General features: G+C 40.8%; 1 protein-coding gene across 1 annotated transcript in view; it reads right to left on the bottom strand.

Annotated features, from left to right (window-relative positions):
- The window catches only part of HAUS8 (HAUS augmin like complex subunit 8), a 38,072-nt gene that overhangs the window by 13,118 nt on the left and 3,043 nt on the right, over positions 1–21,911 (bottom strand). Inside the window, exons 3-8 of the mRNA XM_018568207.1 lie at positions 18,772–18,830; positions 13,071–13,185; positions 12,734–12,847; positions 8,457–8,533; positions 2,527–2,601; positions 1,662–1,820 (exon numbers count right to left, since the gene is read on the bottom strand). Of these exons, the coding sequence (XP_018423709.1) occupies positions 1,662–1,820; positions 2,527–2,601; positions 8,457–8,533; positions 12,734–12,847; positions 13,071–13,185; positions 18,772–18,830 (599 nt within the window). The remainder of the gene's footprint in view (positions 1–1,661; positions 1,821–2,526; positions 2,602–8,456; positions 8,534–12,733; positions 12,848–13,070; positions 13,186–18,771; positions 18,831–21,911) is intronic.

Here is a 21,911-nt window from a genome sequence, read left to right as displayed (position 1 = left end):
GAGCCCGGGAAGCACGGCGGGGGTGTCCGGCGGGGGGGGGGGGGCCCTTCTTCGGGAAACAGAAGCGATCTGGCGACAGGTAAGTCGCCAGAATCGCTTCTGTTGTAAAGCCGACAGTCGGCTCTACAAGTTTAGACAGACTCCCGGCGGATAAAGTCGCCGGGAGTCTGTTTAAACAGCCCCGATGCTGGCGACGTACACTGTACGTCGTCAGTCACGAAGGGGTTAAGGAACCAAGACCGAAAACAGCACTGGAAGAAGCAATGGACAGAGTTTTAGGGTGGTGCACACAGCACCAATAAGAGCCAAAACAGACCCTTAATTTGTGAGTAACAGCAGTACTCTGACTCTTCAGGAGCAATATAATATAAAAGATGAGGTTGTGCCGAGTAATTAGATACACAATATGCCAAGCTTAAAAACCACATGCGCCCGTGAAACCCTATATTGTCCATATGTGACAGTTTATGTCTGTTCAGACCATCAGTTTAGAGTTAACCCTGAATATTGGCCTTAGAATTATTGCTCTCACTCTGGTGCCTGTGGCAATAGCTAACATGTGTGGCACAATCATCGTTTTCATGAGTAGGCGCACTTGACGTGTGTTTGCGTTAGTATGCACGCGTTTGTGGGGGACGGAGACAAAAAATTAAATATAAAAAAAAAAAGTTTCAAAAAGTTCAAATACATTTTATGTATTTGCAGCAAGTTACAACACAGGTAGCAGCTAACAAAGTGCTAAATAGTTCTCTGTTACATGACATCCCAGGTTATGACCAAGTGAACTGAAAATTCAATTTCAAATTACTTGCATCTTAAAAACATCAGTTGTTGGTAAAATATTTTAGAAAAAAAAAACACACACATATGTGCTTAAAATGTGTAACAGCTTTTCAATGTCTAATCATGACAGCATTTGTGCTGCACACACATTTTTTTTTTTTATTAAAACTTTATTTTTATAAATAGATCACAGATAGCTTATTCTCACATAAATTATCAATTAGAACAATACATTCATATTATTCCTGGTGCATAACATTATATCGTTTATAAATCCCATTGATAAACATTGGACCTCAGTCCATTCACTTACTGAACAAACTTACACCAAACACACAACAACAACAAGGGGAAGAAAAAAATTAAATAAAAATATAATAAAAATTTTTAAAAAAAGGGGGAAAAGGAGAGGAAAAAAGGGGGGGGGGAGGAGCACCCATTTACGTTCATTTCCCCCGTGTAATTTTGCCACCTTCCCACATATTTATACCTCTATTTAATCTCTCAATTAGTCTCTAGTATGTTCCCATCCAAAGGTCTCTATTGCTAGTTTAGTATCCTTCTCTAGCCTGCAACCACAAAAGACCAGGTTGCATGGAATCTATCTTCTCTGTCATACAGTTTAGCTGTCAATTCCTCCATATACATCAGGTGGTCTAATTCCACTTTCCATTCCTCTACCCACAGCAAGCACATTTTTAACACACTTTTTCTCCCTGGATATGCCATACAACCCACTGCAAAAAAAATAAACTATGAACCAAGTACAAAGCATTCATATATTTAAGGAAATTCATTATAAACACAAAAATCTCACCCTCATAGAATTTTTAGATCATTGCATTAGACAAATTATAGGAATTTAGAGTAGAATCTACCTGCTTTTTCAGCAAATCATTAAGCTGTGTTTCATTTCTGGTCAGTGAGAGATCATGTTTTAACTGATACACTTTTTCTTGTAGTCGGTTCCTTTCCTCGATTGCTAGTAAAAGGTTGCGCTCTGCTTTTTCTTCCAGACGTTTAATATTTTTCTCCATCTAAATTCCAATAGTCAAAAACAGCAATTAAACTCCAGTGTCTGAACGTGTAAAATCTGTTATGCCTATAAAGAGATCCAGTCAGCAATGGGCATCTGTAATAAATTGCATCTCCAGTCTTAAACTGTTTTACTAGAGCAGCCTAACTTCTAATGGATTACTTAATTTCCTGTATACTTGCATGCTTCCCCTGTCAGAGCAAAAGTGCCATACACAGCTAGATTTCTCTTGCTCAGCACAGTGGGCTGAAGGAGACAAATCACTTGGTTCTGCCATCCATGCTAAACAGCGTATACAGTGGAATCGCCAGGTGTTTGACAAGTCCACCTATTCCCCATTGGGGCGGCACACCACCTTAAAGTTTAACAAGACCTGCATATTATAAAGAAGAAAAAAAAGGAGTTGTAGAAAACAAAGTCAAGTAAGGATCTTGTCACCCCTCTGCATTTTAATGCATGGAAACACATTTCAAAAAGAAATCCCAAAAATTACTGTGGCTTGTTCGCATCTAAGAGTGAGATCAGTAGTATATGTCAATGTGTAATACACATGCCCACTGTCATTAACTGTTTATACCTGAAAATGCAAGTATCATTTTTGAGCACTTTAAGTGTATAAAAGAAAAATCAAGGACAACTACAAAAATATGGAAAATTGCAGAAATATACAGAAACCGTAAACACATGGCCATGTCATATTTACTCACCTTAAGGGTTAAATGTGTAAACAGCAATGTTTGTGATTCATACATATCGATTACATCGGTTGGTGCATTATTTACCTGTTATTGAGGGGAGAAAAAAACCCATTATAATGGGACGTGTTTTACTGCATAAAAATAGCATTTAACAACTGTAAATTGTTGTTTTTTCTTCGAGTCCATTTAGTAACACAGGAATTCAGAAACAGTCAAGCTATACTGCTGCCTTCGGCTGGTTGGCACACTGGCAACAATATTGCAAGCTAGCCCCCATATAACACCTTCAGTACCCAGAATGCTGCAAAGAACGCCACAAAGAAAACATTTAATTAAAATATACAGCCAGCAAAAAAACACAGCAGTGGGACTTATGTGCCTCAATGGATTTAAAGAAAAATATTTCAGTATGCACAAAAATCTTTTTACCATCTTTTGAGGGACACAGGACTTCAGAAACAGGTCGTCCAAAAGCAACCCAACTGAGGGGGAAAGCAACAGCCACTGACAGATTGAAGCAGGAACCAAAAATTGTCTGCAACAAAGGACTAATAGAATGACAAAGGCCCGAATCTGAACCAGATGAGGTGAAATCCATGTAAAACAGAGGAGTCTGCCAACAACTTGAGAAGGCCACAGAGGATCAACCTGATGCTCAGACCAGGACAGCAGAGATGACTGCAAGTGTACGGGCCCCACCCGAAGGAAAACTGACCCTGCACTAGAAAGAGGCTGTGAACCAACAAAACACAAACAGAAGGAACATCATAAGTACCTAATGGAGAAGAAATACACCTACAACAATTGATATGGTCAATGAGAAAAGAACAAAAACGGGTGCCCAGAGAGAACTTTGGACAAGAGTGTTCTACAAATGAAGACCAGACTGTCTACAAGTGAAAGGCCCAAGCCTTACATCCAACCACTGGAAATCAGTGAAGGAAGGTTCCAGAATAAGAATTAGGTTGCCTGACCAGGCAACAAAATCTCACATTCTGTTTACATATACACTATCAGCTGCCTATATAAAACACAACAGTGCGAAACAATAATAAAGAAGTATTTTTACTCTGACTCAGGGTGTCAGCGTGTTTTATTTCTTCACTGATAGTGTGCACACTTTGTACTGAATTTGGCCCAGGGACAGATATATGTCGGATTCTTGATGTCCGAGTCCTTAACAGTTTGGCGCCCAACGTGGGTGAGGGATAGCCGATCCAGAGGAGACCGGGACGCACCAACACACGAGGCATTGGAGACTGATCACCTCTGATAAATACGGTAAGAGATAAGAGATTTAATATCTTTTTGCCAGTATATCCTGCCTCTGTTTTGGCCTGTCTCTGTGTTCATATCGGCTTCCCACGGTCAGCAAAGAAAAGACAGGTAACGCAGCTTGCCCGAGGTCCATTGATAAAGAACCTGTATAATCTATATCTGTCACCTGTATATGTTGTGTTATATGTATTGGCCTGTGGTAGGGTTGTGGAGATAAGGATAATAAAGCACGGGCATCCAGCCCAATTGTGCAGTAAAGCACAGGCATCCAGCCCAATCCTGAAAGGATAGCCAAAAAATCCCTGTGACTAATAACAAACCCAAGGATATCAACCATGAAGTTAGCATGATGGAATAAGCAAACTTTAAATTATACCTTAAGCCCCAGGTATTGGGAGACGCAGGCAAACGGCGTTCCATCAGGGTGGGTGGGAGAGAGATCAGCCCACTCATCCTAATCTAAGTGTTCCACAAATGGGATGCCAGAAGGCACAAGGATGTACATAAGGTCTTGTGTGGGACGTGTGAGCCAGTTGAGGATTAGGCCCCGAGGGCCTATGGTTACTTACTGCTGAAGTAGTGGCTTCCTCTGACCCCTCCTGCATCCTCCTGCGATGAGGCAGGGACACACTATGGCCACCTGTGGCATAGCTAATCATTGAGTCAAAAACAGGGCCGAAAAGATGGCGACCCTTTGAATGCTAACTGAGTTGCAGGTGAAAGTGCTGCGTGCATTTGTGTGGACATCAGTTACATAGTATTTGAGGTTGAATAAAGACACTAGTCCATCAAGTCCAACCTATTAGGATCTCATTCTAGGAGTACCCGTACCCCTGTCTATGACGGTCCCTTAAGAAATTGTCCAAACGTTTCTTGAACAATTCCACATTCTTTGCTGAAATCACCGCCTGTGGCAGTGAGTTCCAGACCCTAACTGATCTTACTGTGAAGAACCCCCTTCGCCCCTTGTGCTGGAATTTTTTTTCCACCAATTTTAGGTGGTGGCCTCTAGTTTTTGTAATGGAGTTATTTTTAAACAGTTTATCACTAATGTTGCTACCACCATTGAACATTTTGTACATGGAGATCATATCCCCCCTTAACCCCTTCATGACTGAGGCCCTTTTATAACCCATATCTGTTGTAAAGCCGACAGTCGGCTCTACAAGTTTAAACAGACTCCCGGCGGCAAAATAATATAAAATTTGTTTCAGTACAGCGTTGCATGACGGAATAAATGTCAGTCAAAGTACTGCAGCGCTGAACACTGAAAAATGGCCTGGCCAGGAAGGGGGGTCCAAACACCTGGTCTTCAAGCGGTTAAAGACCCAAGCCTTACACAGCAGATTAAACTCCCTGCATTACACCCTGCATTTATAAGGTTTAAAACAACCTAAATGTCAAAAGCGGGAGACTGCTGTGGCCCATAAATAGTCCCTTAGAGACAGAATGTCGGGGATCTGAATTAGATATAGTAACAGGAGCCTCAAAGTCTGGTTTGATTCATGGGCCCAGGGGGTCAAAGCCAGACTCTGCAGGGGATAGTGTCGGAGCTCACTTACAGCCTCTGCGGGTAGAATGCTCCTGTAGCTGAACAAAAACCATTAGGAAATCCAGAGTGGACATGGAGAAGGCCTCGGCCAAACCTGACAGAGCTGAGGGAGACTTTGATGATGAAAACTCTATAGGAATAGGGGTCATTGGTTCTAGATTACAGGTTTGGGGGGGGGGGGGGGGGGTACCCCAAATCCTCTGAAGGAACAAATAGGGGATTATGAGCTGAGGCTAACTGTGACAGCAGGGCTGTCCTCTGTGTGCCTTTAAGAAGACATGTTGTGTCCATGTAGTGGTGAAAAAACTAGGCCTGATGGTGCTTCCGAAACACTGAATATGCTTCTGCCTCTGGGAGTCACGCCTGTGGCTTGCAATGCCTTATGGGATTTGTAGTTTCAGCACAGCTGGAGAGCTGAGGTTGCCTACCCCTGATCTAGAGGATGTCAGCACTTGATCCCTCAGGCTTAACCCTTAGCACGGTAAAAATCAGTGGTGGTGAGAAATTTGAAATTGGTGCCCAGTGGTGTAAATGGTGAGGTAGTTTCCAATATTTCAACTGGCCTTACAAAGCGGGTTCTTAGAGACTGGGTCACACCTGGGGCTGTGCCACAGCTATGGACATGAAAAGCAGCGGTGTAGAAAGGAATCTTGGTTAAAAAGTCACAGAGAGAAAACAATTTCAGGAAGAAATGAGGGCAAAAAATAAAAAAGGTAAACTTGCCTTTATAGTAGGAGGTGCACCGAAATGGAAATTTTAAAACCGAAACGAAACCAAAATAAAAAAATTGTCAGGCTGAAACCGAAAATGTTTTTTATTTGAATGTTTTCAAATATTTTATTTTTTGAATAAACTTTAATTTTTTTATATTTTTATTTATTAATTCATTTTTTATTAAATATTTTTTACATTACTTTTAGGGGCTTTGGGGAAATATTAGGGGTCTAAAACAGACACCAGATATTTCCCTTTTAAAATAGAAATTGAGAACGCAAAGTACTCTTTTCTGTATCCCCTGTTATCAATGAACAGGAATCCTCTATACTGAGTGTTCCTGTTCATTCATAACATGGAGTACATTGTTTGTTTACTATAACTACAACTATGAATGAACAGGAGGTGATGTAGATCACTCCCTTTCTTTCATAATTGAGGATATAGTTAACATACCATACGCTCAATTATATACACTCAGCGATCACTGATCGGTGAGTGTGTGTACCTTGCTCTTCTCTGACACGCTGTCACTGGAGGCTGATTGAGCGGTGTAGGGAGGAAAGCCCAGCCTCCTGTGACAGCGCTGTCTCCGCCCCCACACCGCTCTGCCGGACTGTGATAGGGGGCAGAGCGGTGTGGGAGGAGACGCCGGCCGCTCACTGCGCTCTCCTCCCGCAGCGCTCAGCCAGCTATCACAGCAGAAAGGAAAGAAATCACGGATGCGCCGATGTATCGGCAGGTAAATGGCACTTACGGCATTATGCCAAAAAGTGCCATTTTCGGCCGATATGTTTCGGCGGCCGATATATCGGTGCCTCCCTACTTTATAGCATAATGAAATATATATGACTGGGCTAGTGTCCAAGTGCAAAGATGCACTTATCCTTTAAAAAGCTGTCAGAGTTCAGCTTCTGTTGATCCCAATTGATGCAGCCTCTCCTACTGAGATCTGTACATGCTGTGTGTGTTGCATGCAAAAGCAGATGAAACAAAACCTCTACAATCAAAAACATGCATTTGACTAGTGCAACATTCCATCTCCAAAACCCCGTACAAAGATATTCCGCACTGTACAGCCAGACAGGTGACACACAAAGTTCCTGATAAAGCAATTATTCTCATTGCACAGAGAACCAGCACCATTACCTCTGTATAGTGGGCTGACCTATGAAACAGTAATGCTAAAACAGGAAGTAACCCAGCAATCTTATTGAATGGCAGAGGTATGTGTATTACAAGAATGGCTAGACAAAGCGACAAATCCTTTGGCAGTAAAAACAGAAAACATAGTAAATACAGTCGTGTGAAAAAGAAAGTACACCCTCTTTGAAATCTATGGTTTTACGCATCAGGTCTTAAAATGAGGTCAATACAACCTCAGATGAATAACACAATGTCCACTCCTGGGAAGACTGTCAACTGTCAATGTTTCCCACTTGTGAATAATCTTCCTCACTGTAGAATGATGGGCTTTAAATTGTTTGGAAATGGCTCTATAACCCCACTCAAATCGATGGGCAGCAACAATTGCTTCTCTAAGACTAGGGTTGCAAGACTACACTAGAAAAAAATTCAAAAATTAGGAGGCAGCTGTCCTGTGTAAGGAGCACACGGAGCTCCTGGGATGTGTACATCTGTTTTAATGTACGATTTTGTTTTTATAAAATATAAATAAAGGGATGCACAGATACCAGTTTTGCGAGTACGAGTACTGGTACTTGCCGAGTACTTACAAGTACAAGTACTGATACATTTTTGTTTATTGTCATGCGACAGTTTTTCTAAAACAATATCGACTAATGATTTCAGGACAGTGGTGGAGTGCCAGAGCCAGGTCCCAGCAGCAACCGCTGCAACCCTGGTAGTTCTCATGAAAATGCCAAGTATCTGCACTGGTACTCGAAAAGTATCTGTGCATCCCTATCTAAGACCATTGCGGATGTCTTTCCTCCTTGGCATTGTGTTAACACACACCTGAATAATCCAGGCCATCAAACTGCTAAAACTTTGGTTTTTATAGAGGTGGTCACACTTACTGATAAATTAATCAAGGACACTTAATTATTAGCACCTGCCTGCTACGTAGCCTCAATTCCTATGGAAGCAGTAAGGGTGTACTTAGTTTTTCACACATCTTCTATAATTTGGCTTTAGGTTTGTAAAATAAATAAGGACACGGTGTAATATGTCACATGTTGTTCATCGGAGGTTGTATTTACCTAATTTTTAGACCTGCTGATTTCTATTATGTCCCAATACCTAAAACCATAGGATTCAAAAGGAGGGTGTACTTTCTTTTTCACATGACTATTTCAACTGTGTATTTAGCCATTTTGCTGAAATTCCTTTTATTAATACCTTCTGTATAGCAGACAAGTAAAACAATACTTACAGGAGCAGTCTCCCTTTTCAGTTTCCTTTGCTCTGATGTAGATGAAGATTTTGGAGTCAGTTTTTGCAATGTTTTATCTGAGGACAAGAGAAAGACTTAGTAGTAAAGAATGTGCCATTATGCTTTTTCTAGCAACCTTTCCCTTTTTATGAATTACAGAACACAACAGACTAACCCTTTCACTGACAGTTATTGCTCACATTCCAATGTTGCTTTCATATCAAAGACTTCAAAATTTAATAAAAGGGCCGAACCACATCAATGTAGGACCTACAAAGTCTACACCCAAGTCCGTTTGCACACGTCATAAGCTGACAGTGCAAAAATTTCTCTCATTGAGCTGGGTAATATAGGAGAGTCAGTCAGTGACTGAACACTGCTCAAGAACAGCATTTATGTCTTGAAGTAATCATGATCTTTGTTCTAAAAAAAAAAGGAATTCACCTTTAGGGGCTTTCGATGACGACTGCATTTCTCTTTGACAAACTGTCCATCCTGACTGGTCTTGAGCCAAAAAGGTTCATGTGATTTTTAGTGAAAGGGGGTAAAGGTCTACTTTAAAGGGGCCTATGGGGTGATAAAATTACCATTTGGTTACTCCTCGGTAGTGCGATCACAAGCAAGAAGATGATGTGACCATTCAAAGAATAACCATACTCCTAATGTCTTTGCTATAGTTAACAGCAGGCAGATAGAGACAAAATCCCAAAACGCAGTCTGCTGCAAAAACAAAAAGTGAACCCAGAATGGAAGACATATCCTGCTCCATATGCAAATCACCAAAGCATCTCACCTCTATGAGTAAGCCACATCGATGAAATGGTTTCATTTGTCTGGTGAACTTTGTCTGGGATAGTTTGTGATCTATGCACTGTTTTGGACTAACAAAGATTTGAATTTTTTACTTGAGACCTGTGGAGTGTGTCAATTTTTGGATCAAGCACACCCTGCACCATGTTTGCGCTCCTTAAACAAATGTTCGAGGGCAAATTTTGTTGTGTGAGATGTGAGCAAGTTCCCCAGGTTCTGGAGCTAAAGAATCAACTGGCGACACTGAGGAGCATTAACAACTTGGAGTTGGATTGGAGGCTGTGTTACTATTAGAAGATTGGGAAGAGGGAAAGGTTTTGGAGAGGCTAGTTCTGAGTTGTTAAAACCCAATAAAAATGCCCTGTTGCATGATATTGGCGATATTAAGTCAGAAGTGGCATTGCTGTAGCAGAAAACAGCTACCAGGAAGTGACTGCTCCAGTATAAATGGGAGCAGGTTCTGGTGGTAGGCAATTCTATTATTAAAAGGGCAGACAGGGTAATCTGTTACAAAGACCGCACTGACCAAACAGGATGTTGTTTGATTGGGTTTGCCACATTGCGGATCAGATGGACAGATTGCTGGGTGGAGCTAGGAAGGACCCAGCTGTCATGACACGTATTGGTACAAATCAGAGCTTCCTTAAGGCTGGGTTCACACCTGGGCGTACGTAATATGGTTTTACAGCGATTTGCGGTAAAAGAAACGCGCGTTTACGAGGGCTATCCGGCTGTATCCTAATGGATACGCGTGGAAAATACGCCCCAAATAAGCTCCTGTACTTCTTTGGACGTAGGGCGTTTTTCAGCGCGTTCCTACGTTAGCGGGAGCTAAGTGAGCAGAACAAGAGGCTGAGAAATTGGTGTGATAGAGGGGTTTGGGTTCGTGGATAACTGGGCTGACTTTTCAGTCGGTTACTGGTTCTACAATAGGGGACAAAACATAGAGGTGGGAGTAATAGGGGGGGGAATGAAAGTTCAAACTTGTTAGCAGGGAAACTACATCTGGCTGATGCTAACTGTAATTCAATATTGAACAATGAAAAAAAAAATACTAAACACTTGACGGTGCAGAACCCTTATTGCTGGAGATACAAATGAATGAAAAACACGGTAAAATTATTGTAGGGTATACTTACAACATATAAGATGAGGAAAAAATTCAACTCCTCACACAAAAAGAAATGGCAGGGATTGGGGAAATGCTATTACTATAGGGATATTAAGTGGAAAATGGAACTGCACACACAACTCACCATACAACAAAGCTCATCACTTCTTGAACTTAACGCATTAAAATTTTAATTTAAAAAAAATATCAGATGGAAGGCTCATCATTTGCGTCTCAGCATTACAAGGAATGCAACAAAAAAATCGGGGCAGCAAAAGATAGAATATGAAAAAGTAAAAAAAGGAACCTGAAGAAATTCTTCAAAAATAAGAAAAAAAAAAAAAAAAGAAGGACAGAGCATGAAGACCCCATTAAAGATGAACAGAGGAAGTTTATTATATGTGACCAGGAGAAAGCATATGTATTAAATACATTCTTCTCTTCAGTTTATACAAACGAAAAAGACCGACTTCATAAACAAAAACAGTAATCCTAATAACAATGTACTGAAGGTCCCTCTGTGGCCGACAGAGATCTTCGCAACAAACCAAAAAAAAAAAAAAATCGAATAAATCTCCAGTACCAGATGGCTTACACCGTGAGTCCTCGAAGAGCTTAGCCTGACCATTGTTCCTAATTTTTAAGGCCAGCTTAATGACTAATGGTACTGGCCAAATGGCGGAAAGCAAAAAGGAACTCGAGAGAATGGCAAAGGACTGTGTTCAAGAATTTGCCTGCAAAAATGATGTACGTAACAACCAGCATTGATTTATGAAGGACCGTTCCTTTCAGACTAACCTATAATCATTCTATGAGCAGTAATTTAGACTATGAGGTAGGCTAGTAAACATAGTTTATCTGGATTTTGCTAGAGCATTCAATGTTGTATCCTACAAACATTTAAATATACAAATTAAGGTCTATTGACAATGAAGAAATTGTACGTACATTGATAGAAAACTAGTTACAGGAACAGATCCAGGGGTATCCCCAACGCATTTTCAAAATGGTCTAAGGTTGTTAGCAGATTGTTTCAGAGTTCAGTTCTGGGACTATTTCCACTTAGCTTGGGAGCTAAAAATATGCTTGCAAAATATTCTCTGAGGGTCTTTTAAAACACAGGCTCAGCAAATGCATGCAACACCAATCTACAGCTAGCTAAGCAAGCAGGATACTATTCTGCATTAAAAGAGGCATTTGTTCAAGAGATAAAAAATCATAATTCTACCACTTAATAAAATAAAGTGTTCAGTCTAATCTTTAGTTTAGTTTTAGTAAGCAATCCTCAGTGAAGATGTCCTTGAACTAGATAGAGAAGCAAAATTAAGGGGACGGAGGACCGAAGCAGTGAATATGGACTGCAGCTGATATATATATATATATATATATTTTTTTTTTTGTGAGCCAGATGGACCTGTATCTTTATTCATCTTTACGAACTACGCGACTATGCTACTGTAGACATTAAAGTGATATTAAAGCTTTATTTCTTTTTTATTACTAGGAGGTTGTATTTATTGCAGATCTGCGTTTTGTTTTCAATTTCCCTAGCAAGTCCCCGCATCCTCGCTACCCCCACATGGGTGCCTCCATCAGCTAAGCAGCTGCTGTGGAAGCAACCGTGCGAGCTTGTTTACAGCTGTGCCCGCACGTGGCTGTGCAAGTCCATAGACACACACAGCCCTATGGCAGGCAACACCCCTCCTTTCTGCCCCACAGCTTAATTGACTGCACAAGGAGCCTATGGCTCCTACACAACCTGGAAGTTTGGGACGGAGGATTGCTGCGAGGACCAGCAGCAGTGACAGGTAAGTGTGGGGGTACAGGGGAGGCAAAAAAGGTACTAGGCGTTTTTTTACCTTAATGCAGAGAATGCATTAAGGTAAAAGTCCATGAACCCATCACACTCCTGACCGCTTAATCCAAACGATAATTGGCGGGTGCAGCGGTGGTCGATGGATGGCAGCCGTCATATGCACAAGTAGAAATGGGACACTAACACTCCAAATGCATCCATTTATTGAGGTAGATGCAGCATATCACACAGGTGCAACGTTTCAGGGGCCCCAAGGATCCTGGTGAACCCCGAAACGTTGCACCAGTGAGATATGCTGCATCTACATTAATAGACGCATTTGATCTGCATTTGGAGTGCCGGTGCCCCATATCTACTTGTGCATTAAGGTAAAAAACACTGAGCCTTTAGAACTACTTTAGGGGATCTTTTAAGGAAACATGTCACCTAGGTGTCAGGATACACCTTAAGAGACTATACCTAAGGGCTGCCAACGAACAACAGTAAATATGAATATAAACTTTACTACACAAGAAGAAATAAATGAATACATGCGATTACCATTAATAACAGAGAAGTCCAGTTCTGGGAGAACATATTTGTGACCGTCTAACAACGTAGATTGTAAATCCTCTTTCCGAAAGAGGTTTCCATCTGCAACACTGGCATTAATTGCTAAATAAACAGAAAAATGTTACATAGTATTAGCATTTTAGCGGAAAACATTAATCGACGTAGAATTTAATTAAACACAATTCTAAGTATGCTTATGTCTTCCCCCTCTCCCCAACTTCCATCCAGTATTAAGTAGACCTGGAAACTGCAATAATTCACAGAGCTGCTCACACTATAACAAGTGAGGAATGTTACCGCTAGTACTGATAAGAAGTTTTCTTACCAGAAGGAGCCTTCAACCTCTGTGGTACTACAGATCTGCGGGTAGGAGTGCCATTTCCTCCCCTGTCTGGAGCTTTTCCAGCTGAAGACAATGTTGAATTTTCCACATTTGGCTTCTGTAAAAAAAGGTAGAAAAGCAAGCTAAACTACAAAAATAGAATATTCCGATTACCAGATCATAGGCTTTTACCTGTCAAAATGTTCTATTTCAAAAAACGTAAAGAATGTCAGGCGTAATACATCCTATTGTAAACAAGACCTAATGACAACTCAAAAAAAATGGAGCACTAAAGCAAAGTTAAAGCTATGGCAAGTGCATACTATACAGGTAATAACTCAATGTTTAAAATCAGACCTTAGACCAGCATAATTCCCATTGAAAATATACTGTATGTTGTGACAAAATAACAGCAAAATGCAATGCTTTGGGGCTTGTCACTGTTGCCCTGATAAAGGGATCCACCTGAGGGCACAAAATGTTGCATTTTATGATGTGTCTACTAGGGCTGCAGCTAACGATTATTTTCAAAATCGATTAGTTAGCTGATTACTGAGTTTGATTAAATCGGATAAAAAAATAAATAAAAGGATTGCTCCAGTGATGGGACTACTAGTTTGTATTGAGATTGTCGTCCATTACAGGAGCAAGCTTGGAGCGGTGGAAGTAAAAAAGAGAAAAGTGTGGTGTGCAATATAGTGAAATGGAAACTGTAAAATTATATAGCAAATCAATGCAGAATGGCACCGACTATAGAGGACTACAAATCCCAGCAATACATTATACAGCGCAATACAGAATACCACCAGCTATAGAGGAACACTACAAATCCCAGCAATACATTATAAAGCGCAATACAGAATACCACCAGCTATAGAGGAACACTACAAATCCCAGCAATAGTACATCATAGTATAATGTATTATTGCTGGGATTTGTTGTATTCCTCTATAGCTGGTGGAATTCTGCATTGCGCTGTATAATGTATTATTGCTGGGATTTGTAGTCCTATGTATAGGGAAATGCAGAATACCACTAGCTATAGGAGGAATACAACACATCCCAGCAATAGTACATTATACAGTGCAATGCAGAATACCACATACAGTGTATATTGTATTGCTGGGGTTTGTATTTCTCTAAAGCTGATGGTACATTGCTCTTTATAATATACAAGACCCACTATCCCAGCAATACATTATAGAGCACCATGTGTGGGAAAGGGCAGACTTACCTGAGCAGTCTTCCAGCAACCTGCTTCTGAGATCAAGCCTGTCTGTCGCCCCACCACGCCTGCTCCTCCTTGCTGCTTCTTCTCCCCGCGTCCCTGTGCCGATCATGGATGCGGACAGATGGATCTGGCAGCGGCAAGGTGCATGGAGCCGCGAACAGGGGCAACTAATCGAAAGCCATTTAAATCGATGATGTAAAATGTTGACAATGTTTTCCATCATCTATTATAATCGACTTAGTCGATTAGTTGTTGCAGCCCTAGTTTCTACAGTTTCAGCACAATACTTTTCAGCATCAGTAGCTTTTATTGCATGGGTTATTTTAGAAAAAACTAATCATGCACAAAAATATAATAGCTAATATTCACTAACTTTGACCTAACTCCAGTTGATAACCCTTCGAAAGTTAAAGCTGAAGTCCAGACACAAAAATTTATTTAACCCCTTCATGACTGAGCTTGTTTTTAGTTTCTGTTCGTAAATGACTGACACACTTTTGACATTTTTGCTGTGTGATTCTTCCACGTCAGTAATATACTTTCTTACAAAGTGCACCCACACATATTATATATTGTTTTTTAGAGGACAGATAGGGCTACATATTTATATCACATATGTGCGTCTAACGCCTCACTTAGGACAAATAAAATATAAAAAAAAGAGGAAAAAAAAGTTTAAAAAAAACACTTTTTTCCCAGTTTTGATTTGTAGTATTTTTTTTACAAAACCAGCACAGCTAAAAAAATGCAATAAATACATTCATTTATTTGTCCCTTATTTTATTTTATTTTTTACACATTTTTTTATTTTTTTTACACTTTTCACAATTTTTTTTTTTTTTTACACTTTTCACTTTTTTTTTAACTTAAAAATGTTATTTTATTTATTTAATTATATCAAGCAGATTTTGTGAATTAATCTCACTGTTACTGCATGATAAATTAATAAATTTTTGGTTATTATCAGGCTGCTTCAAACTTCAGAACAGCCGATAATAAGTTAGTGACACTGATCCTGCAGCAGTTCAGGATTCAGCTGTTACTAAATGTTTTCTGATTGTTGCAACAACGATCAGCAAACAAACATTCTTCTTCCAGGAATAGATACATTGTAGGAATAGACACATTTTGTATCTATTCATGAAAGAAAAAAAAAAAACCCAGTATAGCTTGAGAGAGATATCTCTCGATCTATACGAGCTGTCAGAATGCCGGCAAAAGCCGGCATCTGTGTCCGCTTTGCTTTGACTCTCAGACACCCGATATTAAGGTATCGGGTGTCTGAAAAAGGTTAACCCTTTCATTAATGAATGCCTCTGTAGTAAGGGCATCCATTAATGAATGTTAAAAGCTGATTCTCAGCGATTAACAGCCCTCTAAAGCAGCAAATAACTCGTCACGTACAGTGTACGTGACAAGTCATTTGGTCCCTTTGTGGCTGGACGTACAGTGTACGTCTCCCGTCACGAAGGGGTTAAATATATTCCTCAACTTAAAATAAAAAAAAATATATTCCTCAATAGCCACAAAGGATATAACTCCACTTGGTGTGCACCCAATGTCTTTGCAAGCCCACACACTAGTGATATCACTACTATGCTGAACATAGCCTGTGCAAAGGAAATTCATAGAGTACAAAAGTCCTATTTTCTTTCTCATCCATTTGGGGGACACCAGTCTTCACCGTCAGGACTTCCAAAAGCATTCCAATTTGTGGTCAACAGAAAACAACTGCTAACAGGCGCAACATGAAAAAAAAAAGAAATAGGGAACTGCCTGCAGCTCAATTGCCTGAAGCTGGAACCAGAAAAAGCTGCAACCCCCACCTGGCAAGAAAAATGGGAAAACAAGACCAGGTGGCAGGGGAAAAGAAAAAAGAAAATTTCTCATATAATTAATGAAGAATGTTTGGCAGGGGAGAGAGAACCCTGATCCAGCGACCAGAAGCTTCCAAAACTGTTATACCTGATCCAACCAGAAGGGTGGAATGGAGTAATCCCCTACAAGTATCAACCAGAGAGACCAACCGGGTCAAAGCTTAGCGGAATAAACTGAAGCATTGTCCTCTTAGAAAGAGATCAGAGCAGCCCCAAGTCAGAAGGTAGCCCTGGGCCTCAACTTACCTGACCTCTTTAAAGGTCCAAAAGAAATAGGGTTCCATTCATGAAAGGGCTGTCAGGACCTTCCAAAGCGATGGCCATCAGGAAAGACTTAACTTGGTTAAGTCTACCAGGTTAACCTAGAGCATAAATTACCCCTAAAGGAGTATAACGGCAGTTCCTGAGAACACAAATGGGGAAAGGAACATTGGAACTCCCCATACAAGGAATAAGCAGGTGATAAAGAAAAGGTAGATCTCCTGGGAAGTATAAGAAAAGTGTGAGGTACTGGATCTCCTAAAGCAGTAGGTGTTCTCAGCCAGATCTTAAGCAGTGCAGAGGGAATGAACATCCTTAGGCGGCTCTCGTAGGAGTTGTGGCTGAAGGTTGGCTCTTGGCTTGAGTACAGAGACAGTGTGTGCAAGGAGAATTTTATGCACTCTTAAGAGGAGATCCTGAGAAGTAGTTAGTATAATTTCTCCAGATGCCCATTAAGTCTTAACTAATTACCCTTCAAGTCCCCTTAAATTACAGGTGAAACTCTAATAATTAGAATATCGTGCGAAAGTTCATTTATTTCACTAATGCAACTTAAAAAGGTGAAACTAATATATGAGATAGACTCATTACATGCAAAGCAAGATCGTTCAAGCCGTGATTTGTCATAATTGTGATGATTATGGCTTACAGCTCATGAAAACCGCAAATCCACAATCTCAGAAAATTAGAATATTGTGAAAAGGTGCAATATTCTAGGCTCAAAGTGCCCCACTCTAATCAGCTAATTAAGCCATAAGACCTGCAAAGGGTTCCTGAGCCTTTAAATGGTCTCTCAGTCTGGTTCAGTAGGAATCACAATCATGGGAAAGACTGCTGACTTGACAGTTGTGCAGAAAACCATCATTGACACCCTCCATAAGGAGGGAAAGCCTCAAAAAGGTCATTGCAAAAGAAGTTGGATGTTCCCAAAGTGCTATAATTTGCCTGGTCATGGAAGGGCGTTCCGTTGGTAGTACAGATGAAAGTAGTCACTCGCACTCCATGATATTAAAGTCAATGCTGTTTATTGACTGAGATAACACACATCTCCTTAGGCTAAGCAGATGTGTGTTATGTGTGTTAGTCAATAAACAGCATTGACTTTAATATCATGGAGTGCGAGTGACCACTTTCATCTATCTACATTTCACGGAGGCATCCGTTGTCACCACCGCACCCACCCAGGAGTGCGATGGGACAGGAGGATTAAGTTTCCCGTTGGTAGTACAAGCGCATCACACTGCGGTGAGCCCATAGTACTGAATGAAATGTCACTTGTGACATTTCAATAAAGTTCTAACAAAAACAAAGTGCAATGCAGCTCGATCAGCTGCTGGTGTGAATGTTCTCTTAAACTGTACAATAGTACAAACTACCATATATTCCCTTAACCCTTTCGCTGCCAAGGACGTATGGCATACGGACCTACAAAAGTGCTTCCAGCTGGCCAGCTCAGTATGCCATACGGACCTAGCATTTACAGTTCTACTATAAGCTGATGGTCACTTTAGCGACCATCAGCTTATAGTAGAACTGTTCAGCAGACTGTCCCCTTTAAATTAATAGCGGTCATCAGCGGCTCACAAGCCGCTGATGACCGCTATTTTCAAAAATACTGGGCGCCCCCCCTCCCCCGCCGGCACCGCCGCTGCCGGCCGCCGGCATCTGGAGTCTCTCATCCCTCCCTGGAGCCATCCCAGGGAGGGATGAGAGACTCCATGGATCCCCGCTGCTTGTAGGGTCTGTGGGAGCGGGGTAAAGCTTTGTGACGCATTGCCATGCGTTGTGATCTTTGTGTTGCAATAAATATACGCCTGTATCATTTTATCACAACACAAACACCAACACAGCGTGAAATTTTTTTTTTAACATAAGTTGCTTATTTACAGTTTTGCGTACCGTAATTTTTTTACCTTTTCGCAAAAAAGGCGCAATTTCAAATTTGCAAATATTTGTTATTTATTAACTCAATACAGTTTTATCTTTTAGATTTAGTCAGAAAATAATTTTTTTTTGTGCGCTGATACTGATTTTGGTGTGTTTTATCAATTGAATTGTGTATTTTTATCGGTTTAATATTAATTTGAGAAACATTTGCGCAATTATCGCACGGCCTACAAATTTAGTATCACCAGCTTTTTATTCTACCGGGCCTGCGCTTTCAGAAAATATATGGTTTGGGGGGTCTTTTACAAACGCTAGCAACGCAGCAGTTGAAAATCAAATCAATAGGAAAAAATTGCAGAAGATTCAAAAATGGCTTGGCCAGCTGATTTGAAAAATGTTCCGGAGGGCTTGGCAGTGAAAGGGTTAAGGGTTTTTTTTTTTTTTTTACCTTAGCAGCCTTGGGCTTGTCATATTGCATGTAGCGGGATTTCACCATCTTCGGGGCTGCTGAAGTATATGAAGAGAAAAAAATTATCTCAGACTCTCTGGCAAGAACTATTTACATATAAAAATACAATAACCCTGAAGGTCAAACACAGCAATGTTCACTATATTAATTTCATCCCTGTGTTGTAGGTAAACATCACATTTTTGTACTCACCTTAAAATAACTTTCTTGGAGTTCATTGAGGGATACAGGAATGTAATAATTCTAAGACATTTGGGTTAAAGGGACACCTGTTGGGGCGATTGGGAACCTGGCAAACAAAAAACAGTGACAAATCTGCCTCCCACTCCCAGCATGCCTCAATTTTGCAACAAAGCAGTGCCACAAATGTAGCAGAGCTAGCAATTTGACAGGAAAGGTGGAACCCAATTCCAAAGGCCTAAATAAAAGGAGAACTATGAGGTGAATGCTTTTCACTCACCTCAAAGTTCTAGCCGACCTGTGACAATGAGACTGTCACAGGTCGGCTCAGTAGATCGGGAGGTGAGCGAACACATACCAGCGTTCGCTCACCTCTCGATCCTGTCACAGCCCTCTGTAGTGACAGGGGAGGTGCTGGATTCCCCTCTCCCCGATCCGCCAGCGCTGACTGGCGGATCGGACGGGGGAGGAGGCGGGTACAGCTGGCTCTGCCTCTAGATAGGCAGAGCCAGCTGTCACTCACGCAGCTGGGCGGATCCAGACATAATTGTCGGGATCCGCTTCAGCTGCGGCGTCTCAGTATACAGCGAGCTGTAGGGTGACGGGAGGACGCTAGTTTGTGTCCTCCCGTTACCCTAAGGAGAACTATGGGGAAAAGCCTTAACCCCATAGTTCTCCTTTAACCACCAAGAAATGGTGGAGCAGGAGGCTGATTCCCCTTTGCAGGTACCATCTGGGATGTCAAGGAGACAGCCCATCTCCCTAATGGAAATAGTGGCTGCTAGGTAGACATATACTGCACAAACTACATCCAGACAGTGAAGGGAAACCCCCTGATGTACAGGAACTTGAGAGGGATGGTAGTACAATATCATGGTTGAGATGTAAGGCCGAAATCACTAGGAAGGAAGAGGTTCTAGGCCTCAACACCACCTTGTCTCCATGTATGGGCAGACAATGTTCTCTACAAGACAAGGCCACCAGTTCAGACACATGCCTCACAGAGGTGATGGTGACAAGGAAAATAACTAAGGGCAAATATCCAAACCGGCTCAAATGCTGTTTTTTGAAGTGCCAAAAGAACCAAATTCAAATCCCAAGGAGTGACAGATGAATGTATGTGGAAGCCTTATGAGAGATATCTTGTACAAAAGTCTTATCCAAAGAATTGGAGGCCAGCAGTGTATGAAAAAAATAAAATAAAAATATTTATAAGGGAAAAAGATTTGACCTCTTGACGGAACTCGGTGCCAAATGTTGGACAATGATTTACACAGCTTTGCTTAGCACGCTAAAATTAGTAATGATCTCCTTGTTTCTGTATTTATGTTGGAAGGGATAATCAGTGGATTTTACGGTGTTTAGAAAAGGTTTACCTTACATTTGTTTAAGTTAGGGCTGTTAACACTAACAGCATTGGACTAGGTTGCCCAACACAGTCCCAATGCAAGAGCAAGGCAATCTGCCTCATGTCCTATGCGTTCGGGTTGCACCAACGTGCTGCATTGGTGTGTGCTTGGATTTTTCTGTAGAGCATTCTAATGTGTTAATATGTGTACTATGGTGTGGTCGAGCCCTTTAAAAAATACTACTCTTTGTTTATCACCAGGTGGCAGAATTGCAGCTGTCTACTGATCGTCTAACTTCCTGGTATTTGTTGAGTCTATACACAGCACACAAAACCGCCACCGCCAGATTATCTTCCTGCCCTATACTGAAAATACTTCCTGATGAGCTGGAAAACAAAACAGCTCCCTATATGGCTTCGGGAAGCTAAAGTGAAAAGCACAGCCACTGATGTAAACAACACACTGAAACAGGATACATGATGTCAGATCAACTTAATTTATGTCCATAGCTATTTTAAGGAAGTGAGGCATTAAAAAGGAAATTTATATGAAAAAGAAAAAAAAAATTTTCATCTCATCTAGGTATGTCACACAGATAACTGGACACAAGTATAGTTTGTAACCTTTATAAAAAAATATATCCATCATACAGGCAGCTATTGATGGGATAATACTGCCAAAATGTTTTATTATAAAGTTCAATCAATGATCTGGGCAATTTTTGCAAGCAATGTAAGAGATTCCATCAGCTCCTGAAACAAACAGGGCTATACAAAGTTGGAGCAATGCTGACTATAAAACACTTAAATATTTTCAAACATATACTTTATAATTTGTATTAGAGGTGCACCGAAAGGAAAAATTTCAAAACCGAAAGAAAAAATATGTCAGGTTGAAACAGAAAATGTTTTTTTTTTTAATAAACTTTTTCATGTTTTTTAGTTCATTTTTTTATTAAATATTTTATTTTTTACTTTTAGGTGCTTTGGGGATATATTAGGGGTCTAAACAGACCCCTGATATTTCCCTTTTAAAATAGAAAAAGAAATTTAGGACACAAAGTCCTCTATCTCTTTTTCTGCAGCCGTTGGTATCAATGAACAGGAATCCTCTATACTGAGTGTTCCTGTTCATTGATAACATGAGGGCAGAGCATGTTTAATATATCTACAATCATGAATGAACAGGAGGCAATGTAGATTACTTCCCATTCATTCATAATAGAGGATATAGTAACCATACCATGTCCTCAATTATCTACAAACACTCAGCGATCACGGAGTGTTTCTACCTCACTCTCCTTCCCGACAGCTGTCACAGAAGGCGGAGCGGCGTCGGAGGAGAGACGCCGGCCGCTCACAGCGCTCTCCTCCCGCAGTGCTCGTCCGTCTGCGACAGTTTCTCTCCTCCCCGCTGGGACACAGAGCAGCACTCAGCGCAGAAGAGCGAAAGAACGGATGCACCGCTGTATCGGCCAGAAAATGGGACTGTCGGCATTATGCCAAAAGTAACATTTTCGGCTGATATGTTTCGGCAGCCGATATATAGGTGCATCCCTAATTTTTATATATATATATATATATATATATA

The sequence above is a fragment of the Nanorana parkeri genome, unplaced genomic scaffold, assembly GCF_000935625.1.
Source record: "Nanorana parkeri isolate BGI_ZX_2015 unplaced genomic scaffold, ASM93562v1 scaffold1154, whole genome shotgun sequence".
Taxonomy (NCBI): domain Eukaryota; kingdom Metazoa; phylum Chordata; class Amphibia; order Anura; family Dicroglossidae; genus Nanorana; species Nanorana parkeri.
This window is presented reverse-complemented; position numbering and strand designations above follow the sequence as displayed.